Below are 20,847 nucleotides of genomic sequence, written 5' to 3'. Positions count from 1 at the left end.
TGCTTTTTAAAAGACAAAATTGTACCCGCCTCTACTACTGCCTCTGGCAGCTCGTTCCAGACACTCACCACCCTTTGAGTGAAAAAATTGCCCCTCTGGACCCTTTTGTATCTCTCCCCTCTCACCTTAAATCTATGTCCCCTCGTTATAGACTCCCCTACCTTTGGGAAAAGATTTTGACTATCTACCTTATCTATGCCCCTCATTATTTTATAGACTTCTATAAGATCACCCCTTAACCTCCTACTCTCCAGGGAAAAAAGTCCCAGTCTATCTAACCTCTCCCTATAAGTCAAACCATCAAGTCCCGGTAGCATCCTAGTAAATCTTTTCTGCACTCTTTCTAGTTTAATAATATCCTTTCTATAATAGGGTGACCAGAACTGTACACAGTATTCCAAGTGTGGCCTTACTAATGTCTTGTACAACTTCAACAAGACATCCCAACCCCTGTATTCAATGTTCTGACCAATGAAACCAAGCATGCCGAATGCCTTCTTCACCACTCTATTCACCTGTGACTCCACTTTCAAGGAGCTATGAACCTGTACTCCTAGATCTCTTTGTTCTATAACTCTCCCCAACGCCCTACCATTAACGGAGTAGGTCCTGGTCCGATTCGATCTACCAAAATGCATCACCTCACATTTATCTAAATTAAACTCCATCTGCCATTCATCGGCCCACTGGCCCAATTTTTCAAGATCCCGTTGCAATCCTAGATAACCTTCACTGTCCACAATGCCACCAATCTTGGTGTCATCTGCAAACTTACTTACCATTCCTCCTAAATTCTCATCCAAATCATTAATATAAATAACAAATAACAGCGGACCCAGCACCGATCCCTGAGGCACACCGCTGGTCACAGGCCTCCAGTCTGAAAAACAACCCTCTACAACCACCCTCTGTCTTCTGTCGTCAATCCAATTTTGTATCCAATTGGCTACCTCACCTTGGATCCCGTGAGATTTAACCTTACGTAACAACCTACCATGCGGTACCTTGTCAAAGGCTTTGCTAAAGTCCATGTAGATCACGTCTACTGCACAGCCCTCATCTATCTTCTTGGTTACCCCTTCAAAAAACTCAATCAAATTCGTAAGACATGATTTTCCTCTCACAAAACCATGCTGACTGTTCCCAATCAGTTCCTGCCTCTCCAAATGCCTGTAGATCCTGTCTCTCAGACTACCCTCTAACAACTTACCCACTACAGATGTCAGGCTCACCGCTCTGTAGTTCCCAGGCTTTTCCCTGCCGCCCTTCTTAAACAAAGGCACAACATTTGCTACCCTCCAATCTTCAGGCACCTCACCTGTAGCTGTTGATGATTCAAATATCTCTGCTAGGGGACCCGCAATTTCCTCCCTAACCTCCCATAACGTCCTGGGATACATTTCATCAGGTCCCGGAGATTTATCTACCTTGATGCGCGTTAAGACTTCCAGCACCTCCCTCTCTGTAATATGTACACTCCTCAAGACATCACTATTTATTTCCCCAAGTTCCCTAACATCCATGCCTTTCTCAACCGTAAATACCGATGTGAAATATTCATTCAGGATCTCACCCATCTCTTGTGGTTCTGCACATAGATGACCTTGTTGATCCTTATCTGAGGAAGGATGTCCTTGCCATGGAGGGAGTGCAACGAAGGTTTACCAGACTGATTCCTGGGATGGCAGGACTGACGTATGAGGAGAGATTGGGTCGACTAGGCCTATATTCACTAGAGTTTAGAAGAATGAGAGCTGATCTCATCAAAACATATAAAATTCTAACAGGACTAGACAGACTAGATGCAGGGAGGATATTCCCGATGGCTGGGGAGTCCAGAACCAGGGGTCACAGTCTCAGGATACGGGGTATGCCATTTAGAACCGAGATAAGGAGAAATTTCTTCACTCAGAGGGTGGTGAACCTGTGGAATTCTCTACCACAGAAGGCAGTGCAGGCCAAGTCATTAGATGTATTCAAGAAGGAGATAGATATATTTCTTAATGCTAAAGGGATCAAGGGATATGGGGAAAAAGCGGGAACAGGGTACTGAGTTAAACGATCGGCCATGATCATTTTGAATGGTGGAGCAGGCCCGAAGGTCCGAATGGCCTACTCTTGCTCCTATTTTCTATGTTTGCAAACAACCAAAGCTTAACCACTTAACAAATTGATTCCAGTAAACAAAACCCTTGAAGTAATTCGGAGGACAGTGAACTCTGACCTCTCTGCTACCATATCTCATCCTCCAAGCATGACTGCACATGATCCGACTACTCCAACCATCCCACTTCGGAACCAGAGGTTTGTCTTGACCAGACTGTTGCTTCTCTACCAGCATAGTAAAATTAGAATACACCAATTCTTTTTTTTTAGTTTTTTCTTTTCGTCAATGTACAGTTTACTTTCAGTTGACATGTACTCTAGTCATTGCAGATATGCCCATGAGCTTTCTGAAACCATTGTACAATATGAACGGAACACTTTTATGAAACATTAGGCAACACTTTCAATCCTGGAGCTCAGATTGCAGCTCCAGATCTCAGAATAAATCAGCTATTGGAGCAGTGGTAAATCTTGTTTATTGGAATTTGAAAGTGCAGCCTGGGATATTTTTCACATTATGATAATATGAGATTATACATTAGAACATTGTTGTGCAGCACACTTCTGTCATCCCTTGAGATCTTATTTGAAATACAGCTCGCACTGAGGCTGAAGATCTCTCTTTTTTTTGTTACAATTGTTGATGATTGAAGTAATGAATTCAGTCAATTACAGTCAAGTTGTTGATGTGTAATTGCAGTGCCAAATGGCTGTGAATTTGATGCTGAAATAGAGTCACAGAAAGTATAGCACAAAACGAGGCAATTTGGCCCATTGTGCTGGTGCTTGCTCTTCAACTAGACCTACTCTTATCCTATTTCCCTGCCTTTTCCCTATATCCTTTTATATTATTCTCTTAGGCCATTTAGCCCCTTAAGCCTGTTCCGCCATTCAGTAAGATCATGGCCGATCTGTATCTTAACTCCATCTACCAGCCTTGGTGCTGTAACCCTTAATACCCTTGCCTAACAAAAATCTATCAATCTCAGTTTTGAAATTTTCAATTGACCCCCAGCTTTAGCAGCTTTTTGGGGAGAGAGTTCCAGTTTTCCATTTGCGTGAAGAAGTGCCTTCTGACATCACCCCTGAATGGCCTGGCTCTAATTTTAAAGTTATGCCCCCTTGTTCTGGACTCTTCCACCAGAGGAAATAGTTTCTCTCTATCTACCCAACCAGATCTTTTAATCATCTTAAACACTTCAATTAGATCACCCCCTAATCTTCTATATTCAAGGGAATATAGCTTGGTTAATGCAGCCTCATAACTTAATCCTTTTAGCCCCGATATCATTCTGGTGAATCTGCGCTGCAACCCCTCCAAGACCAATATATCCTTCCTGAGGTGCGGCGCCCAGAGCTGAATGCAGTGCTCCAGGTGGGGTCTAAACAGAGCTCTGTACAGCTGTAACATAATTTTCACCCCATTGTATTCCAGCCCTCTTGAGATAAAGGCCAACATTCCATTAACCTTTTTAATTATTTTTTTGTACCTGTCCACTAGCTTTTAGTGATTTCTGCACTTGGACCCCTAAATTTCTCTGCTCATCCACAGTTCCTAGCTTCTCGCCATTTAGAAAATACTCTATCTTTCTTAGGTCCAAAGTGTATGACCTCACACCTTCCCACATTGAATTTCCATCTGCCACAGTTTTGCCCACTTGACCAAGCTACTTGGTCATGTTCTAACAACCGATTTGTGAAAGATAATTTCTTCTAACATCACACTTCATTCTTCCTGTGTTGATCCTAAATTTATGCTCCCCTATTACCGATTCGCCAATTGTAGTTGGGTGGATTCACATTTCTCTTAGTGTAACATATCATAAAATATGATGTATAATTTGCACACATACAAGTAACTCCCATTTCATGGTTGCCAATGCTCAAAAATGTTGCTACACCTAAATATGTCATACCTACTTTATTTTTTTATTGTATTATTATCATGTACACATCTGCACTGTTGTGAAAAACCATGGATACAATGCTTCCAGTCTTACACTTGTCCAGAAACCTACCTCAATTCCCCAATTTCCAATAAGTGGGAAATTACTATTTGGTTTTATCTCTTCAGTGTGAGAACATATGATGGAATTTATGCTTTATTCTTAAGTGGACTTTGATCGTGAATTTAGCGTATTAACTGGTTCCATGGCGAGCTAAGTGAAACTGTCACCTCCAGTCTATTGTCTGCTACTGTTAAGAATTGTGGCCTTTTCTCTTAATGTTTGTGGGACAGTTGAAATAAAATGGTGATATTGGATATTGAGAGGTATTTCCAATTGTAAAATGCATTTTAAAGCACAGAAATGAAAGCTTTGATGTTCAAGACTGTATGCGGTTTTGTTTCTTGATGAGTGTGTAATGTGAACAGTCTGGAACGTGCCTCGTCCACTATGTCCAGGTACGTTGCCATACAAATGAAATAAAATTACAAACCACAGGAAATAATGTACACTAATCAAATTCCTGTTCTAATGGCATGAATCTAATTTGAAACAGTAGTAACATATAAAAATGTCCACTAGCCATAATGTACTTTCATCAAACTTATTGGGCGTAAGTGAGATGAAGGTGCACGTACAAATCAAATGTACATCCCGTGGGCTACTAATGTCAAAAAGCAGGCAGGAGCACTTAAAATTGGCAATAACTTAAATATGTGAATAAAATAAAGAGCAATTTAATTTATGTATCATAGTAGTATTATAGTATACATGTATGTATAATTGCAGTGCAGCACAGAAGGAGGCCATTGGGCCCATCGTGCCTGTGCTGGCTTTTTGAAAGAGTTATCCCAATTAGTCTCACTCCCTTGCTCTTTCCCTATACCCCTGTTAAAAAAAAAAATTCTTTAAAATATTTATCCAATTCCCTTTTGAAAGTTATTATTGAGTCTGCTTCCGACACCCTTTCAGGCAGTGCATTCCAGATCCAGTATGCTCCCGTGCTCCTCCTGACAGCTAGTTACACAGTATTACTGACAAAGTCATGGGAGAATTCTTGGCCAGGGAAATAGTGTGACACAAAAAAGGGGGAAGTGGAGAACATATTGTTTAAAAGGTAAAATTATAGTTGCAAATGCTCATGCACAAGTACACTCTCACCTTCATAATCCCATATGACATTTTAAGGAAACGTACAGTCGTCAGAAATTGGAGCAGAATACCATTTTTTCCAAAAATTACATAGAATGTACAGCACAGAAACAGACCATTCAACCCAACAGGTCCATGCCAGTGTTTATGATCCACAAGAACCCCTTCCCTTCCTACTTCATCTAACCCTATCAGCATATCCTTCTATTCCTTTCTCCCTCATGTGTTTATCTAGCTTCCCCTTAAATGCATCTATGGCATGGCAAAGATGTGGACGTCCATCTAACAAAAAGAAATCTACCAGTTTACAGTCGGTAAAGGCAGATGAGGGGAAAGAGAGCGACAACGAAATGCTATCATGGAAATAAAGAAACAAAAACATCACAATTTGGGAAATTTAAAAATGTTTATTTGTAATTTGTATTTTTTGGAAGGGGAGTTGTTTTGCTGTAGCTCACTGGCTGGCTAGATCTGTCTATTATTCCGACAAGCTTGACAGACTAATTTTTCATGTAAGATTAGCATTGTATTTGTTGATTATGTGCTGCACCCTGTCCTTTTGCTTTCCTGATAAAATATTTCATCTTTAAAGAAGAGCTAAAACTAAACGATAAAAATTCATGAGCTGAAAGATAACCTTATTTATCATCAGCTGAGTTTAGGCTGTAAACTGGATGCGCCAATTATTATTTTTTTAAACCAGCTGTCACTCCATTATATTATCTTCTTGGTGCCTGTAACTGGCTAAGGATATGAGATTTGTGCTGCCACCACTTTCTGTGAGGTTCAGCGAGATCTAGTTTCCTTTACCATCTACTTCTTAATTAATAAACTGAATCAAATAAACAAAAGCTGTCTTCATAGGCAGTCTGGTGAGATGTCTATAAAGTTAACATCTGCAACGTCCCATGATCTGATCTCAGTTGGAGAAGAACTTCCACTCAGGGAGGACACTTGCCACCAGTTGTGAGTATAGTCACCTTTAACCAATAAACAGATGAAACCATGAAACAGATCTATGTGGCAGATTTTTATTTCTTGGAACTAGCTAAGGAATTGGATAAATACTTGAAGGGAAAAAATTTGCAGGGCTATGGGGAAAGAGCAGGGAATGGGACTAACTGGATTGCTCTTACAAAGAGCCAGCATGGGCTCGATGGGCCAAATGGCCTCCTCCTTCTGTGCTGTAACCATTCTACGATTCTAAGATTCTTGGCTAGCATCCCATTTTTACATTATTCCCAGATGAAAAAATCCAGGCAATGGACTTTTCCATGGCTACCATTAGAGCTACTCTGAATCAGCCAATAGAAGACAGACTCTTCCGTGTGGACCGTATCTCTGCTTAGAAGAGAGAGGTTGATATATGAAATAATATACAACTTTCACCACATTCTATCCAGTGACTCATTTTTATTTAAATATTTATTTTGATCTTCAAGTGATGTCACAACCGCTTGATGGAGTCCTGCATTAACCACTTAAAGTGGCATGCCTGAGACCAGTGCTACTGACATTGAGTGACTTCTGATGCTGCCATTTAAAAAAAAAGTTTCTCCAGTCTTTCCTAATAACTCCATCCGCTGATGTTAGTAATCAGACTCACATTCTCTGCACATTGTTTTCAGGGTTTGACTGTCTGCCAGTACACACAGTAAGCATAATACGCAACGGTGATCTGACCTGAGCATAATATATTTTGGGCAAAACTTCCTCCGACTTGAACTCTACTGCTTTGCCTGTATAATTCAGTATTCTATTTGCTTTGTTGATTGCTGCTGCACAGTGATCAGACTTGTTGAGCAACAAGTCTACGAAAACCCCTGGATCTCTTTCAGCTTCATTCTTAGCTATCTTGACAAAATTCATGGAGTACTTATGCTGTCCTCTGACTCCTTGGATGGAGAAAAATGAATGGAAGTCTGAGACCTAGAAATTGGTTCGCGCCAGCCTGCCCAGGAAGCTTGCTGGCAAATCGGCATTGGATTTTGGGCTGCTGCATTGCTGCCAGCGGCCCTCGGGTAGATCCTGAGAGGGAAGGGGCGGGGGGGCGATCGGGAGAAGGGGGGTGTTGCGAGGAAAGAGGAGATCAGGTGAGTGGGGAACAGACGATCGGGAGAGGGTGGGAAAAGGGCGTTTGGGAGAGGGAAGGTCAATCTGGAGAGGGTGGGAAAGGATCAGGAGAGGGAGGAGGCAATCGGCAGAGGGAGGGGAATGATTGGGAGGGGTCCGAGTGGGAATTGGCGACAGTCTTCGGCACTGCAGTGCAACCAGAAAGTACACTCCTGCTCTTCCTGGCTCCAAATTTAGTTTTTTTTAAAACAAATTTACCTTTTTGGTGGCAGCCTCCTGTGGTCCCTTTAAGGACCACTGCTTAGGCCTCATGTAGACCATATTTTCTTGAACACAGCAGCCTGATGCCGACTGTGTTTTGCAAAGGGGGCCGCAAACAGGCGTTAGCCCCTTTGCAGTTGCAAATAGAAGGGCCTAATGCCTGTTTCAGGCATGGGCACTGGATGCTTCTTTTTCTGCCTTTATCAATATGGCAGCTGGTGCACTTCAAGCGGGGAATTGCACATGTGGACTGCCTGGACGCTCAGGTGCCCATTTTGCGTCTGAAAAACCAGTGCACGCCAATGAATTTCTAGGCCGGAGTCTTCCCAACAAGCATAAATAGGCTGATCCATTATAAATCGTTTAAGATGACCACAAATTCTGTGACTGGCGCAAGGAAAAAAAAAGTCTGATTTTTATCAAGTCACGAACTGAACAGAAGGTGACTACCAATCAATCAATGTCAAATGCTTGCAAATTATAAACTGCCTCTGGAACACTTTAAATGTATTACATACACTGAAAATTAAATTGCAAACTTAAACTAGGAATAGCTTACCATAGTGTCATCATAGTACAGCACAGGTGGAAGCCATTTGGCCCATTGTGCCTGTGCCAGCTCTTTGAAAGAGCTATCCAGTTAGGCCCATTCCCCTGCTCTTTCCCCACAGCCCTGTCATTTTTTTCCTTTCAAGTATTTATCGAATTCCCTTTTGAAAGTTACTATTGAATATGCTTCCACCATCTTTTAAAGGTGATTTGATGAAACTTCTTGTTGGCAATAACCTAAATTTCTGTGTACACAACTATCTTGTTCAGTTTAAACAATACAATTTATTTTCTTTTGACATTCTGTGAGTGAAATTATGAACGTTATATAAAACAGGGGCAACTCAATGGGTGATTTAGCAAAGCAATAAAAAATTGATTAATTTTTAACAGTAAAAAGCAACCATTAAATCTTAATCAGAACCTTTTAATCATTCTGAGCGCTGTTGTCTCATACTTGACTCATGAGTTAATGGATCAACTGTATTATGTTAATGGCAACAACTACTATGCAATATGTATGCAGTTTTGATCTACAGTGAGAAATTATCAGCCATGGTATGCATACAGTAACATAGTATTTTATACTTCCTGCTACTGATCTAGATATGTCTCAGCAGTACATTCCAAGGAACAGTTTGTTCTGACTCAGTGATAATGCAGGTTCTTCAAGCACTGTCTGTCCAGTACTGTAATGTTTATATTAATGCGATTAGGCATAGTTAGCACTCGATCACTAAATCTGAGCTCAGATTGATTATAGGCAAAGGTGAAAATGATGTTGGTTTTCTCCAGTATATTTTAGATAAATATAAAATTGAAGGATTCACTCTGTGGTTAAACTGCCTTTTACAGGGCTATCAGAATATTGTTTCAATGTATCTTCATGCAAACAGAAAGAGCTCTTTATATCTCTGCTGATCTCTTTCAATGCTGCTGTAGTTTCAGATGTGGACATAGGACTTAACCACACAATGTGGATAAATCTATTTTGCTTTCCGATCAATTTAGATTTAGCCAGCCAATTCACTTTTCCACTTTTGTAGAACAGACATGCTAAACACTGTTCATTTGTCAACTGTATTCAACTTGTTGTAAAGTGTATAATTTATAAGACACTTCTAAGATCTTTACTGTAACATTAGGAGATTGTCAAGCATTGTAAAGGTTAATATTTTCCATTCCTCTCAGGTGAAGAATAGCATGGATCAAATCAGAACTAGTACTTTAACAAATTATGTCTTGGCAGGGTAGACCTTGACATTTGATTGCTTGCCTGTAATAACACCCAATTTATGGATAATCAACCGACTGCTGATTGGGCAAGTTGGTTGTACTGTAGCTTTCATCTCCCTTTCCTGGCTTCTGCTTTAAGTGCTCATGACCTTTTCTGGTCATTGTTAGCAAATGCATCCACTGCTTCTCTGTCATTGCCCACTCTATATTCTTGGAACAGTTTCATTTCCACCAACTAAAAAGCTTTGGCTACTGTAACATTAATCTAACTTTACCCTACCTGGTAAAAAGCATAATTTTGAGGACAAGGCTGGGAGAAAAGGAGACAGAGGCCAATGGCCAGGGAAGAGTTTGCTTTAGTCATTCAATAGTATTTTAAATTAGCACTCCGTGAATGCACTCAATATTACCGGTATGATTCTCTACAGAAGTATTCCAACAAATGAAACTAATTGGCCCAGAAGCATTTATATTAGACTATACATGTTATAGTCTTGAATGGACTGAGATTTGTGTCACCATCAACCAATTGGAATGCAAATAATTTGTCACCTGACATTACCATCCAATTGCGTCAGACAGCACTGGACAGTTATAACACACAGATTTGTCACACGGGACTGTGACAACTTAACCACTGGCAAATTCTTCACCATCTTCATAGTTTCATCTATATATAAGATTGTCCCTAGCACTAAAATAAAATTAGCATTTGACTGGTTGAACATTAAAGAGATCAGTAACGATTACTAACCAAGTCCCGTTCACCCATCACCCCTGTGCTCACTGACTTACTTTGCCACGCCTCGAATTTAAAATTCTCATCCTTGTGTTCAAATTTCTCCTGTCTCTGTAACCTCCACCAGCCCTACAGCTATCCGAGATTTCTGCGCTCCTCCAATTCTGGCATCCCTGATTTCCATTGCCCCACTATTGGCGACCATGCCTTCAGCTGCCTTGGCCCTATGCTCTGGAATTCCCCCCCACCCCCCAAAAAAACCCTCTCTGCCTCTCTACCACTCTCCTCCTTTAAGACCCTCCTTAAAACCTACCTCTTTGACCAAGGTTTTGGTCACCTACCCCTAATATTTCTTTGAGATTCGGTGTCAAATCTTGTCTGATAATGCTCCTATCAAGCACCTTGGGATATTTTATCATGTCAAAGGCCTTATATAAATGCAAGTTGTTGTTGTTTGCACAGTCATAGCTTGATGCAGTGTGCACAAAAACAATCACAAGGCATTAACTCTTCCAGAGAACTGGTGTCATGTTTGAAACTAAATAATCTATGATTTTCCAGAGTGAAGATGTTAGTTTTCTGTGGGAAGAAATCTTATATGACTGTCCCTTCACAATTTTATTATTTTTAAAAGAAAAGTTTACTAATCGTTGGTGCTCAAAATTCTTCTGTAGTAAAAGAAACTTCATTGTAATTATGTAAAGATAGAGAAAGCAGCAAAACCATGGAGCTATTTATTTCAATTAAAAGCATTTGAACATATTGGGCCTGCTTTCATTTCACATTTACTGTAAATGGATTAGTACCTTCATTCAAATAATAGAACAAGGAATTTCATGCTTGCAATAGTACTCAAATCTCAAGGCACGTGTTTAATGCAGGGTGTACTGTGTGGGCTCATCTAAGTATCCAGGTGGAATAGCTGCATCAAGCTGAGGTAATTGTAAGTGCAATTTTTGAACATGTTTATTTTTTAAAATGAGTTTACTGGAGTTTGCTCAATTGAGGGATAGAAGTTTTTTTTAAAAATATCATTTTGTATTATTTCCCATTACCTACTTGTCTGAACAAAGAACTATAGTTCCTTTTATGCAAGATAAAGAAAAGAATAAATTGCCATTTTTTTTTGTTGTAAATTTTGTAGTTGGGGCAGGGATGTTGGTGCTGGGGAATCGAGCAGTTTCCATTTAGGGCACATGGTGTCAGCATCAAACATTCCCAAGTCCGGTATGTGACAGTTTTGTTTAAGGCTTTTGTTCACAGTTTATCCACATCATTGTGCATCAAGGGTAGATAGACAACCCAGCTGTGAGGCATCTATCAGACCTCTTGTCACCAGCTACTCTGAGGTGCACAGGAGCAGCTCCAGGTTTACTCAAGCTATGATTTCCTTCCTTCCCTGTAAGGAAGTGCCTCCTTTCCGCTCACCACCTGATTTTGTGGCCGTGATGTGATACAGATAACTTAAAATTAAAAAAATATTTTTTTTTGTTTTTGTACCAGTGAAAACTATCAATTAAGTTCACAGTGCAACTGCCTGCAGCAGTGGACTGTACTCAGTGCGTTTTGAACACATTGTGCCGCTCGCTAGGTCTGCGTTTTATAGTCAAAGAAATGGAAAATAACCATTGTTGGATTATACTTTGGGCTACCCTGCTATTAATACTTCAACAAGCTGAACAGAAATCATTTTGAAATGAGCAATTTACTATGTGTGTAATTCTCTTCTAGAACAGTTAGTGTTGGGGATGTACAAAGAGCCGTCGCAGGCATGGGACAGAGACTACGACAGCTTCATCCTTCCCCTGCTGGAGGACATGCAGCCGTGCTACATCCTTTATCGCCTTGACAGCCAGAATGCACAGGGCTACGAATGGCTCTTTATTTCCTGGTCACCTGATCATTCCCCAGTAAGTTTTACATGTTTTTTTTAAATTCAATACAATTAATATTAAAAATATTAGCAGTTAGTCAAACATTGAAAGAGAGGAAGATAGGTTAACTGTTCAAATGTGACCATTTATTGGTTTCTATATTTTTTTTAAATATCAAAACTTTTGTGAAAGAGTTTACTCTGCAACCAACGTAGCAGCTGCTCTGATGTGAACCAGCTAAAGTGATGGCTCTGTTTCAAAGTTTCTGAGCCAGGTTTTAGAATGTGAGCCTATCTGAAAATGTTTTAAAACAACACTGTCCCTTTTAATAATTTTTGTTCTTATTTCCACTTTCCGAAGTTGATCATGTAAATGAAAAACATATATCAAGCAGGGTGGTATTCCATGTCTGCTCATTAATTTTTCACTACCTCGACTACAAAGGAAATCTAAACCAGTTTTTATGCTGGTAAACAGTCTCTTGGGGAGTACTTTTGATCTATGGAAGTACTTTATCTCCATTGTAAATGAATACTGGTACATAGTATAGGGCACTGCACACCTCAATTATTAAGGTTTACTCTATATCCCCACCTATAAGATGATCCCTTCAGCCAAAAAAATCTATGACCTACATATAAGACACTCCCTCAGTCGCCAGGTTTCCCAGAGAGAGAAAAATTTGATTTTGATGCACGTTAACTGTCCCTTACGCAGAGAATCCAGAAGGGAGGGAAGTGGGACTGGGCCAGGCTGGTGATTGTGCACCCCGGAATGAGTTGCAGTACTGTCACCACCACAACGCTCACACATACGGCAACCCCCACACTGTGATCGAAATTGATTTTCCCGTACACTGCCACTGCCAGAGAGTTGGCAGGGGCTTATGACTGTGCCAGGCTAGTGCTTGCACTCCCTGGCATGGGCTACAGTACCACCCATGGCAATAACTTGCAGATAAGGCCCCTCCACCCCAATTTCAACTCCCAAGCAGTGGCCTGAGTTTTTGGACTTGTATGTGAAGATATACAGGAGTTGAAACATGTAAAATAAGTTACCTGTAAATGTAAAGAATTTGAGCTACAGCTCCTTATTCTCCCTTGTTACAAATGACAGTTTTTTTTTTCCTGTTCATGTGTTCCAAGTAAATTTCCTTAATTTTCAGGAAAGGCTGAGCATGAATTTCAATTGCATCTCCTCAATCCAACAGTCATTTGTTTTCTGAAAGTAATGACCGCATATTTCGTAGAAAAAAAAAGTCTGAACTTCAGTGTGGAGTTCACAAAAAGCAATGCTGCGTATCAAACAAATATCAGCAACAGATTGTAGGCCCTTATCAGTTTGCTGCCGGTTACACTGATGGATGGAACAGGAAGTTGCTGAACACTGACCAATGCCTCCTTTCTGCTGAGAAAACAAATCTAGGCTGACTTTTATTTAACATACTGCAATTTGACAAAAGAAAAACTTTTAAAGATAAAATTATGTAACACTTTCAAACTAGAAAATAAAGTGGTAATGGGAACATTTTTTTTTCAAAATTCAGTTTGTTTTCATTCAAGTCCTCAATATCAAAAAGTACAGTAATGAAAAAAGCTTCAGTTTGTACATTACCCTAAGCCACAGAATGTGACCTGCAGTTACTTTCAATTTTATGCCTGCATGAAATCCCTTTATTTTCCTCATTTTCTCTCTGTATGAATTTTGTGAGGCCTAGAGGACAGAAGGCAGCTTGCTCCCAGGACTCCCCTGCTTATCAACTGGCCAATGTGAGACACACAACAGCAGACTGGCCCGTGGTTCCTTCATTTGGTGGGAATCACATGGCCTCCCCTCAGTACCTCTTCACATCAATGAAACGGAGATCACAAGTTCTTCACAGTCTGGGATCAAGCCTGTGTCCCTCTACTCCAAGGCAGATTTAGCTGTAAAATTACAGCATTCGCCTCACATTGAACTACTGCCATTTTCAACATCACGGTCAATTAAACTTTTATGTTACAACGTGATTTTGTTTTTTCTTCAAAAAATTGCTCAAAAATGTTATGGGCACCCAGCCAGTTGGATGCACCAAGCTCCACTAAGTGGATTATAGAGTGTGTTGGAGTCTGTTCAGAAAGTAACTAGAGCTGGTTTGTCCAAAGCCCCAAATCTGTTTTCTCAGCAATACTGAAATCCTCTCGGCAACTTCTTCCAGCACTGTTATAATATTTCTACAACTGTCTCACTGAAAATATCGAACACCCAGTTTTTTTTTAAAGAAGTTGTTTGATGCCCCCTTTTTGTGTTTGGATACGCAGCATTGTATTCTAACTTTGTACTTTCTATAGTAGATTTGCATTTTAAAATGATACAAATGAAGTAATGCTGCTGGCAAAGCCACTCCCAAATACACGAACAATGATTTAAGTGCTTAACGTTTTTTTAAAAAGCTTCTAGCGTGACAATTAAGTCAGAATTTGTCCACCAGATTTCATTGATACTTTTGGAAACATGCAACACGGTGAAGGCTTGTGCCTTAGTTCTATTGCTCAGCAACTTTTTTCTAGTCTCCATTTTAAACTGATGTTCCTTCAGCTGGTCCTCATGAAGTGGCCATGGTAATGAGGAGAAAAACTGGTACACGGATATGAAAAGTTCAGCCGTGGTGGCGGAATGTTTTTCTCTACGTGCTGCACCCAAAAACCAGCCACAGATTAAATAGTAACAATAAAAAGAAAAGGTTGCAAATGCTGAAAATCTGAAATAGAAATGGAAAATCCTGCAAATACACAGCAGGTCAGTTCTGATGAAAAATACGCATCCGAAACATCATAACCTGTCTTTCCGCTTGACAGATGCTGACTGACCTGCAATTTTCCAATGTCTTCTGTTTTTCTTTCATAGATTAAATATGGCAGTTTCTAGAGTTGGCTGGTACAGGTACAGTGGCCTATTGGGTCAGATACTGGACTAGCAACCCAGAGGTCTTGAATTCAAATCCTATAATGGCAAGTTGTGAAATTGAATTTTAAAATATCTGGTCATTTCTGGGCTAGCACCATGTAACCAATTCTACCCAGTATGGCCTATGTATGATTCCAGTGCCACACTCTGTGGTTGACTCTTAATGCCTCAGGGCAACTTGGGTGGACAATAAATATTGCCTTGCCATATCCTGAGAATTAGAAAAAAAAAGCCTGTCAGATATGAAAGCGAATTCTGACTCTAAGCTCTTTCTAGCACTAAAGGCAGTATAAGTGCATAGTGGTACACAATCTGTTTCCTTTTAATGAGACCACACCCTAACAATGTATCTGTTGGTGCAAACATGTGCTTTAAAGAAGCACGGTCATAATGGAAAAGTGTCTTCCAAGACACCATATGCGTTTGCATGTGAAGTAAACAACACTGTTGTTACAGTACAGATTGCATTTGGTGATTATTTGTTAATTATCGGTTATAGTTCAAAGATCAAATCACAACAGATATAATATCTGCTGTAGTGTAAATTTTTTGCAAGGATTTTCGTAGCATTTTCACAAGAAGCTGTTTCACGAATTCAGTTTATGGACAAGGGCCCTAAAATGGCAACACTTAAATATTTTAATTTTTTTACTGCCCCTTTTTTATATAAGCATTTTTCCCCCTCACATCATTTTCCACCCAGCTCTTAAACCAGCTACTGGTGATATGACTGACTCAAATTCCAATTTTTCCCCTCTTCCAGTTTTAGCTTTCACTCACTCCAGCTCCCTGATGGCATGGCTGAAATCAGGAATTCATCATAGTTGTAATCCCACATTTTTAAATCGTTCTTTGGACCAGTATGTCAGAGCATAGTACAAAGCACCAGCAGTAATCCTTTAAAGGAGCAACATTTTCTGCAAGATTGGAATCCCTGGCACATTAATGTTTCAGTACTGTTTTACTGAGTAGCACCTGCTCATGACTAACTACTGCCACCTACTGACGAGGTCAGTGAACAGGTTGCAACAACCAAAGTTTGAAGCAACCAGAAAAGTGATTACGGTTAAATGATCTCTCCAATATAGGTCTGGTACTGGAACATTGTTGAAAAGGGGCATTAGCATGTTTATGTGGTGTGTCTTATTTCTTTCAGCACTGCAAAACAGTGCTTCACTGTTAAAATCCAATTGTAAACAATTTTACAACACCAAGTTATAGTCCAGCAATTTTATTTTAAATTCACAAGCTTTCGGAGATTTTCTCCTTCCTCAGGCAAATGTTAAAATCCAGTGCAATAGTCACCAAATACCTGTTTTGTATGTGCACCATATGCAAATCAAATTGCATGCCATTATATTATGTGGTAAGTTATCTACTTTAAAGGAGCATTGCTTCTTGAAATTATCCTGGAGCCCTAAATTGTTGTAAAGATTCAAGCTCACTTCTCAGAATTTTATATTTTTTAAATTTATCTTGTATGTTTGTAACTGAAATGCAGAGTTTTTCTCACCTGCAGTAAATTCTGATGCAAAATTGCCTTCCATCTCCACTCCAATAGCAGTGGTTTAACTGCACTATGGATGTGACACTGATTTATACAATCCAGAAAATGTCCCACAGTCTAGCAAGGGGCAAAAAAAATCTGCCTACTCCTAATTGCTATCCAGCACCCTCTGCTGCAAGCTTACATTTGTGAATGCCAGGGATAACGTTGGGTTCATTGTACTGGCCCCAATGGTCCAATACCTAACTCGCCGACATTCAATATCCAGGCTTGCACATGAAGAATGGTTCTTCTATTTCGCTGTACCACTTGTACCACAGCATTCGAGAAGTGGAGTAAGGACAGAAAATTGGGGAAGGAGTGGTTCCCATTAGAATGATTTTCAAGGCAGTATCCAACTGAGAGATTCAGATGATGCAATAAACCACAAACTGAATCCCAGTTCAGACTGTTGTTTTAGATTCAATGAGAAATGTCTGTGTTTGATTGTGTTGCAAATACTCTGGCGCCCCTTTTTTAAAATATGTATTTTTAAGTCATCTCCTGTTCAAATTTCATAATATGCTAGCAATGACTTAATTTAGAACTGATTGTGGAAAAAAAACTACAAGATAAATATGTTATTGTTTTAACAAGGCCTAAAATGACTCATTAGCATGATGTCTGTATGGCTGAAGGCAGCCATAGTATTTCACCCACAGGGAGAATATCTGTTCATGTCAAACCTGACAAAACGGTACCTGTTATTAAAGTAGAGATTAATTCGGAATCGGGAACTGAACTTATTTTTCAACTAAGAGAAGCGAAAGAAATTTGTTTGAAGTCGGAACTTTAAATATGTATATACAAACTATGCACCCACAGTTGCAGACTTAGACAGACTGCTCCGCCCAATTGTTTAATTTATTTTAGATGTTGAGGTAAAATAGAGCAATAATTAACATTTTTCCTGAGTAATTTCCTCCTGTTTTTCACTAAAATGTTGTGTGTCTGTGTATGTGTATATATAGCTATATGTTTGTGTTTTATATATCTGTGTGTATTATGTTTAAACAATGAGTGCTGATGATGTTGAAATGGCTTGGAGGAGCTACTGAATCCAGCATTATGCTGAAGTTCCATGAACATCCGTTGATTTACACAAGGGCCATCTGCATTCTTGTTTGAACTGTGTGATTTAATTTGACCCGATGCTGTTAGGTTCAGTAACTCTTACCCATGATGTCATTTCCATCCAAATGGTAAATGTAATTTTTGTTTAAATTACCAAAAATAAACCAGAACAAAATAAAAGAATGTTAATATAAACGCTCATTCTTAGTTTAATTATATTTTGAAGCAGGACTGATGGTGAGAATTCCTAATTAAGGGCAGCAATGGCATAACATTCTTACTGGCGATTGCTGATCGTCCAGCTTCTTCAGTTGTGTACTTGTGAAAGGCAGTTTCAACTCTTCACTTTGTGTAATTGTTCGCTTCTACTGAGAAAATCTGCTTTACCCGCATCATGTTCCAAGTTATATACAAACTCTAACCTCACTGTGTTTTACATAGGTCAGACAAAAGATGCTGTATGCAGCAACTAGGGCCACTGTGAAAAAGGAGTTTGGTGGAGGACACATTAAGGATGAATTGTTTGGAACAATGAAGGTACCGTGATACTCCATTTTTAGTGGATGAATATTGCACCAAAACAGCAAGATATGAACATTATGCATTTTTCATTGAAATACGGAATTTTGAAAAATGTAACAAGTAACATACAAACACATTCTGCACAACTGACCTTCAAAAGTGTATTTAAAATTATATAACTGAAGATTTTTTTCCTAGATTTGAGTTTAGTCATTTTAGCTGGAATTCTCTTGTTCTGGGTTCCCCTTCCAGATGAAAGAGTCGTTCCCTAAATATCTGTCAGTTCCCTCCATTATTTTAAACATGTCAATCAGGTCAGCCCTTAAATTCTGCAACTCCAGGTGATGTAACCCAAGTTTACCCAGTCCCTTCATTACAGGTATCATCCTGTGAATCATATATTGGTATTTTTTCCAAAAGCAGCATATCCTTCCTAAGACTGAACACAATATTCCAAAAGAGGTCTAACCAGTGCTCTTTATAACTGCAGCATGAACTTCCTTGCTTTTATTAAACCTTTTCTGATGAAGCACGGCATCCCTTTAATCTTTTTATCAGCTGGCTTTTCATACTCATGAACCTGGACCCACAAATCCCTTTGTTCACCTACTCCTCAAGTGCTTCCCTATTTGAATTATACTCCCCTCTGTCATTCTTATGTCCACAGTGTAATACCTCACACTTATGTTAAACTGCTTTTTGCAATTTTCTGCTCTTTTCACAATTCCTTTTACCCCAACCATTGCCTCCTTACTATTTTCCTCTCCATGCCACAAGATTATAATACAACCCCAAATTTACTTTTTTTAATACACTCGGGTGGAAACCGTCCGAGCCCAGAGATTTGTCCCGCCTCAATCCTGTTATTTATCCATTACGTTTCTCTGTTTGCATTAATCCCTGTAAGATTTCCCCCTTCACTAATCTCTAGTCTTCCCTCCAACTCCGGTATTATATCCTCCTCCACTAGACAACTGAAGCAAAAAACTAATTTAACACTTCTGCCATGTCCTTATCCTTTACAATTGTCAACTTAAATCTGTTTTTAATGGGTCCACCTCTTCCTTTACCACATCCTTCTTCTTGACTTATTATAAAAGGCCCTGATACTATCAGCAAGTATTTTTTCATATTCCCTTTTTGCCTTCCTGGCAGCTAGCTCACTGATTAATTTGAGATTTGAAATATAATTTTATGCTTCACCAGTATACCTGCAAATTCTCTGCGTATGAAGACAGTACATGGTAGGAAATAGGAATGCTGTTAACCTACCCAGAGATGACCCTGCCAACCATACTAATGAGTGCAATTTGACTGTACTCAACCTGCTGCTAATATCAATTCTAGAAGCAATTTGATCTCACGTTTGTTAATATTCTGATGTTGAATGCCACGATATTTTTCTCCCAACAGGAAGACGTTTGTTTTGGTGGCTACCAGAAGCATGTCCTGTCCCGTTTGGGGCCAGCACCACTTACAGCAGCTGAGGAGGAGCTGAAGCAGATTAAGATTAATGAGGTAACAATATCATAAATTCTGTATCACCATCTACTATGTTGTGGTGACTTTTACTCAACAGTTTTCACAGTGTGAAAGAACTTGTCGGTTTAATTTGTCCGTCTGGGCAGGGACCATGACCCAGTTACAGGATCTTGCATAGAGTGAATTCTAGGAGTAAGTAAATGGTTTCAATTTGATTTACTGGGTTCAACATTCCCATTTTAAATATGCCTTTGTTATTTAAGAATAGTAGATGCAGTATAATTTTTTACTAGGACAATCATATTTTCTTTCAAATTTTGGTTGATTTAAAAATTGATGGAATCTACCAGCACCCTGCCCCAAAAATACAGATTTGTGGCGGTGATTCTTCCACATGATAAATTGCAGATCTCAATCGGGAGAGATGCTGAGTAGAGACCAGGAAGTTTCCAACATGAAATGAGACATAATTAACGGACAATTCCAATTGGCCAAAAGGGAAAGGAGGTGGGGTAGAGTTGTTAATAAAGGAGGAAATCAATGCAATAGTGAGGAAGGATATTGGCTCGGAAAATCACGATGTGGAATCTGTATGGGTGGAGCTAAGAAACACTAAGGGGCAGAAAACGTTGGTGGGGGTTGTCTATAGGCCCCCAAACAGTAGTGGAGATGTAGGGGAGGGCATTAAACAGGAAATTAGAGAGCATGCAAGAAGGGTACAACTATAATCATGGGTGACTTTAATCTACATATAGATTGGTCAAACCAAATTAGCAATAATACTGTGGGGGAGGAATTCCTGGAGTGTGTACATGATGGTTTTCTAGACCAATACGTGAGGAACCAACTAGAGAACAGGCGATCCTAGACTGGGTATTGTGCAATGAGAAAGGATTAATTAACAATCTTGTTATGCGGGGTCCCTTAGGGAAGAGCGACCATAACATGATAGAATTCCAAGTTATAGTCCAGCAATTTTATTTTAAATTCACAAGCTTTCGGAGGCTTCCTCCTTCCTCCTTCCTCAGGTTTCGGAGGCTTCCTCCTTCCTCATTTACCTGAGGAAGGAGGAAGCCTCCGAAAGCTTGTGAATTTAAAATAAAATTGCTGGACTATAACTTGGTGTTGTAAAATTGTTTACAATTGTCAACCCCAGTCCATCACCGGCATCTCCACATCATGATAGAATTCCTCATTTAGATGGAGAGTGAAGTAATTGAATCCGAAGCTAGGGTCCTGAATCTAAATAAAGGAAATTACAAAAGTATGAGGTGCGAGTTGGCTACGATAGATTGGGGAACTTTACTAAAAGGGATGACGGTGGATAGGCAATGGCTAATA

The 20,847-nt window shown here is 39.6% G+C and overlaps 1 protein-coding gene across 2 annotated transcripts in view; it reads left to right on the top strand.

Moving 5' to 3' along the window:
• twf2 (twinfilin-2) overlaps window positions 1-20,847 on the top strand; it is a 95,053-nt gene that overhangs the window by 43,127 nt on the left and 31,079 nt on the right. For both annotated transcript variants that reach the window (XM_067998470.1, XM_067998469.1), the window contains exons 3-5: window positions 11,794-11,972; window positions 17,944-18,039; window positions 19,438-19,542. In XM_067998470.1, the coding sequence (XP_067854571.1) occupies window positions 11,794-11,972; window positions 17,944-18,039; window positions 19,438-19,542 (380 nt within the window). The remainder of the gene's footprint in view (window positions 1-11,793; window positions 11,973-17,943; window positions 18,040-19,437; window positions 19,543-20,847) is intronic.

Source organism: Heptranchias perlo, chromosome 17, assembly GCF_035084215.1.
Source record: "Heptranchias perlo isolate sHepPer1 chromosome 17, sHepPer1.hap1, whole genome shotgun sequence".
Lineage (NCBI taxonomy): Eukaryota > Metazoa > Chordata > Chondrichthyes > Hexanchiformes > Hexanchidae > Heptranchias > Heptranchias perlo.
The sequence above is the reverse complement of the archived record's forward strand: the minus strand, read 5'-3'. Positions and strand labels throughout refer to the sequence as shown.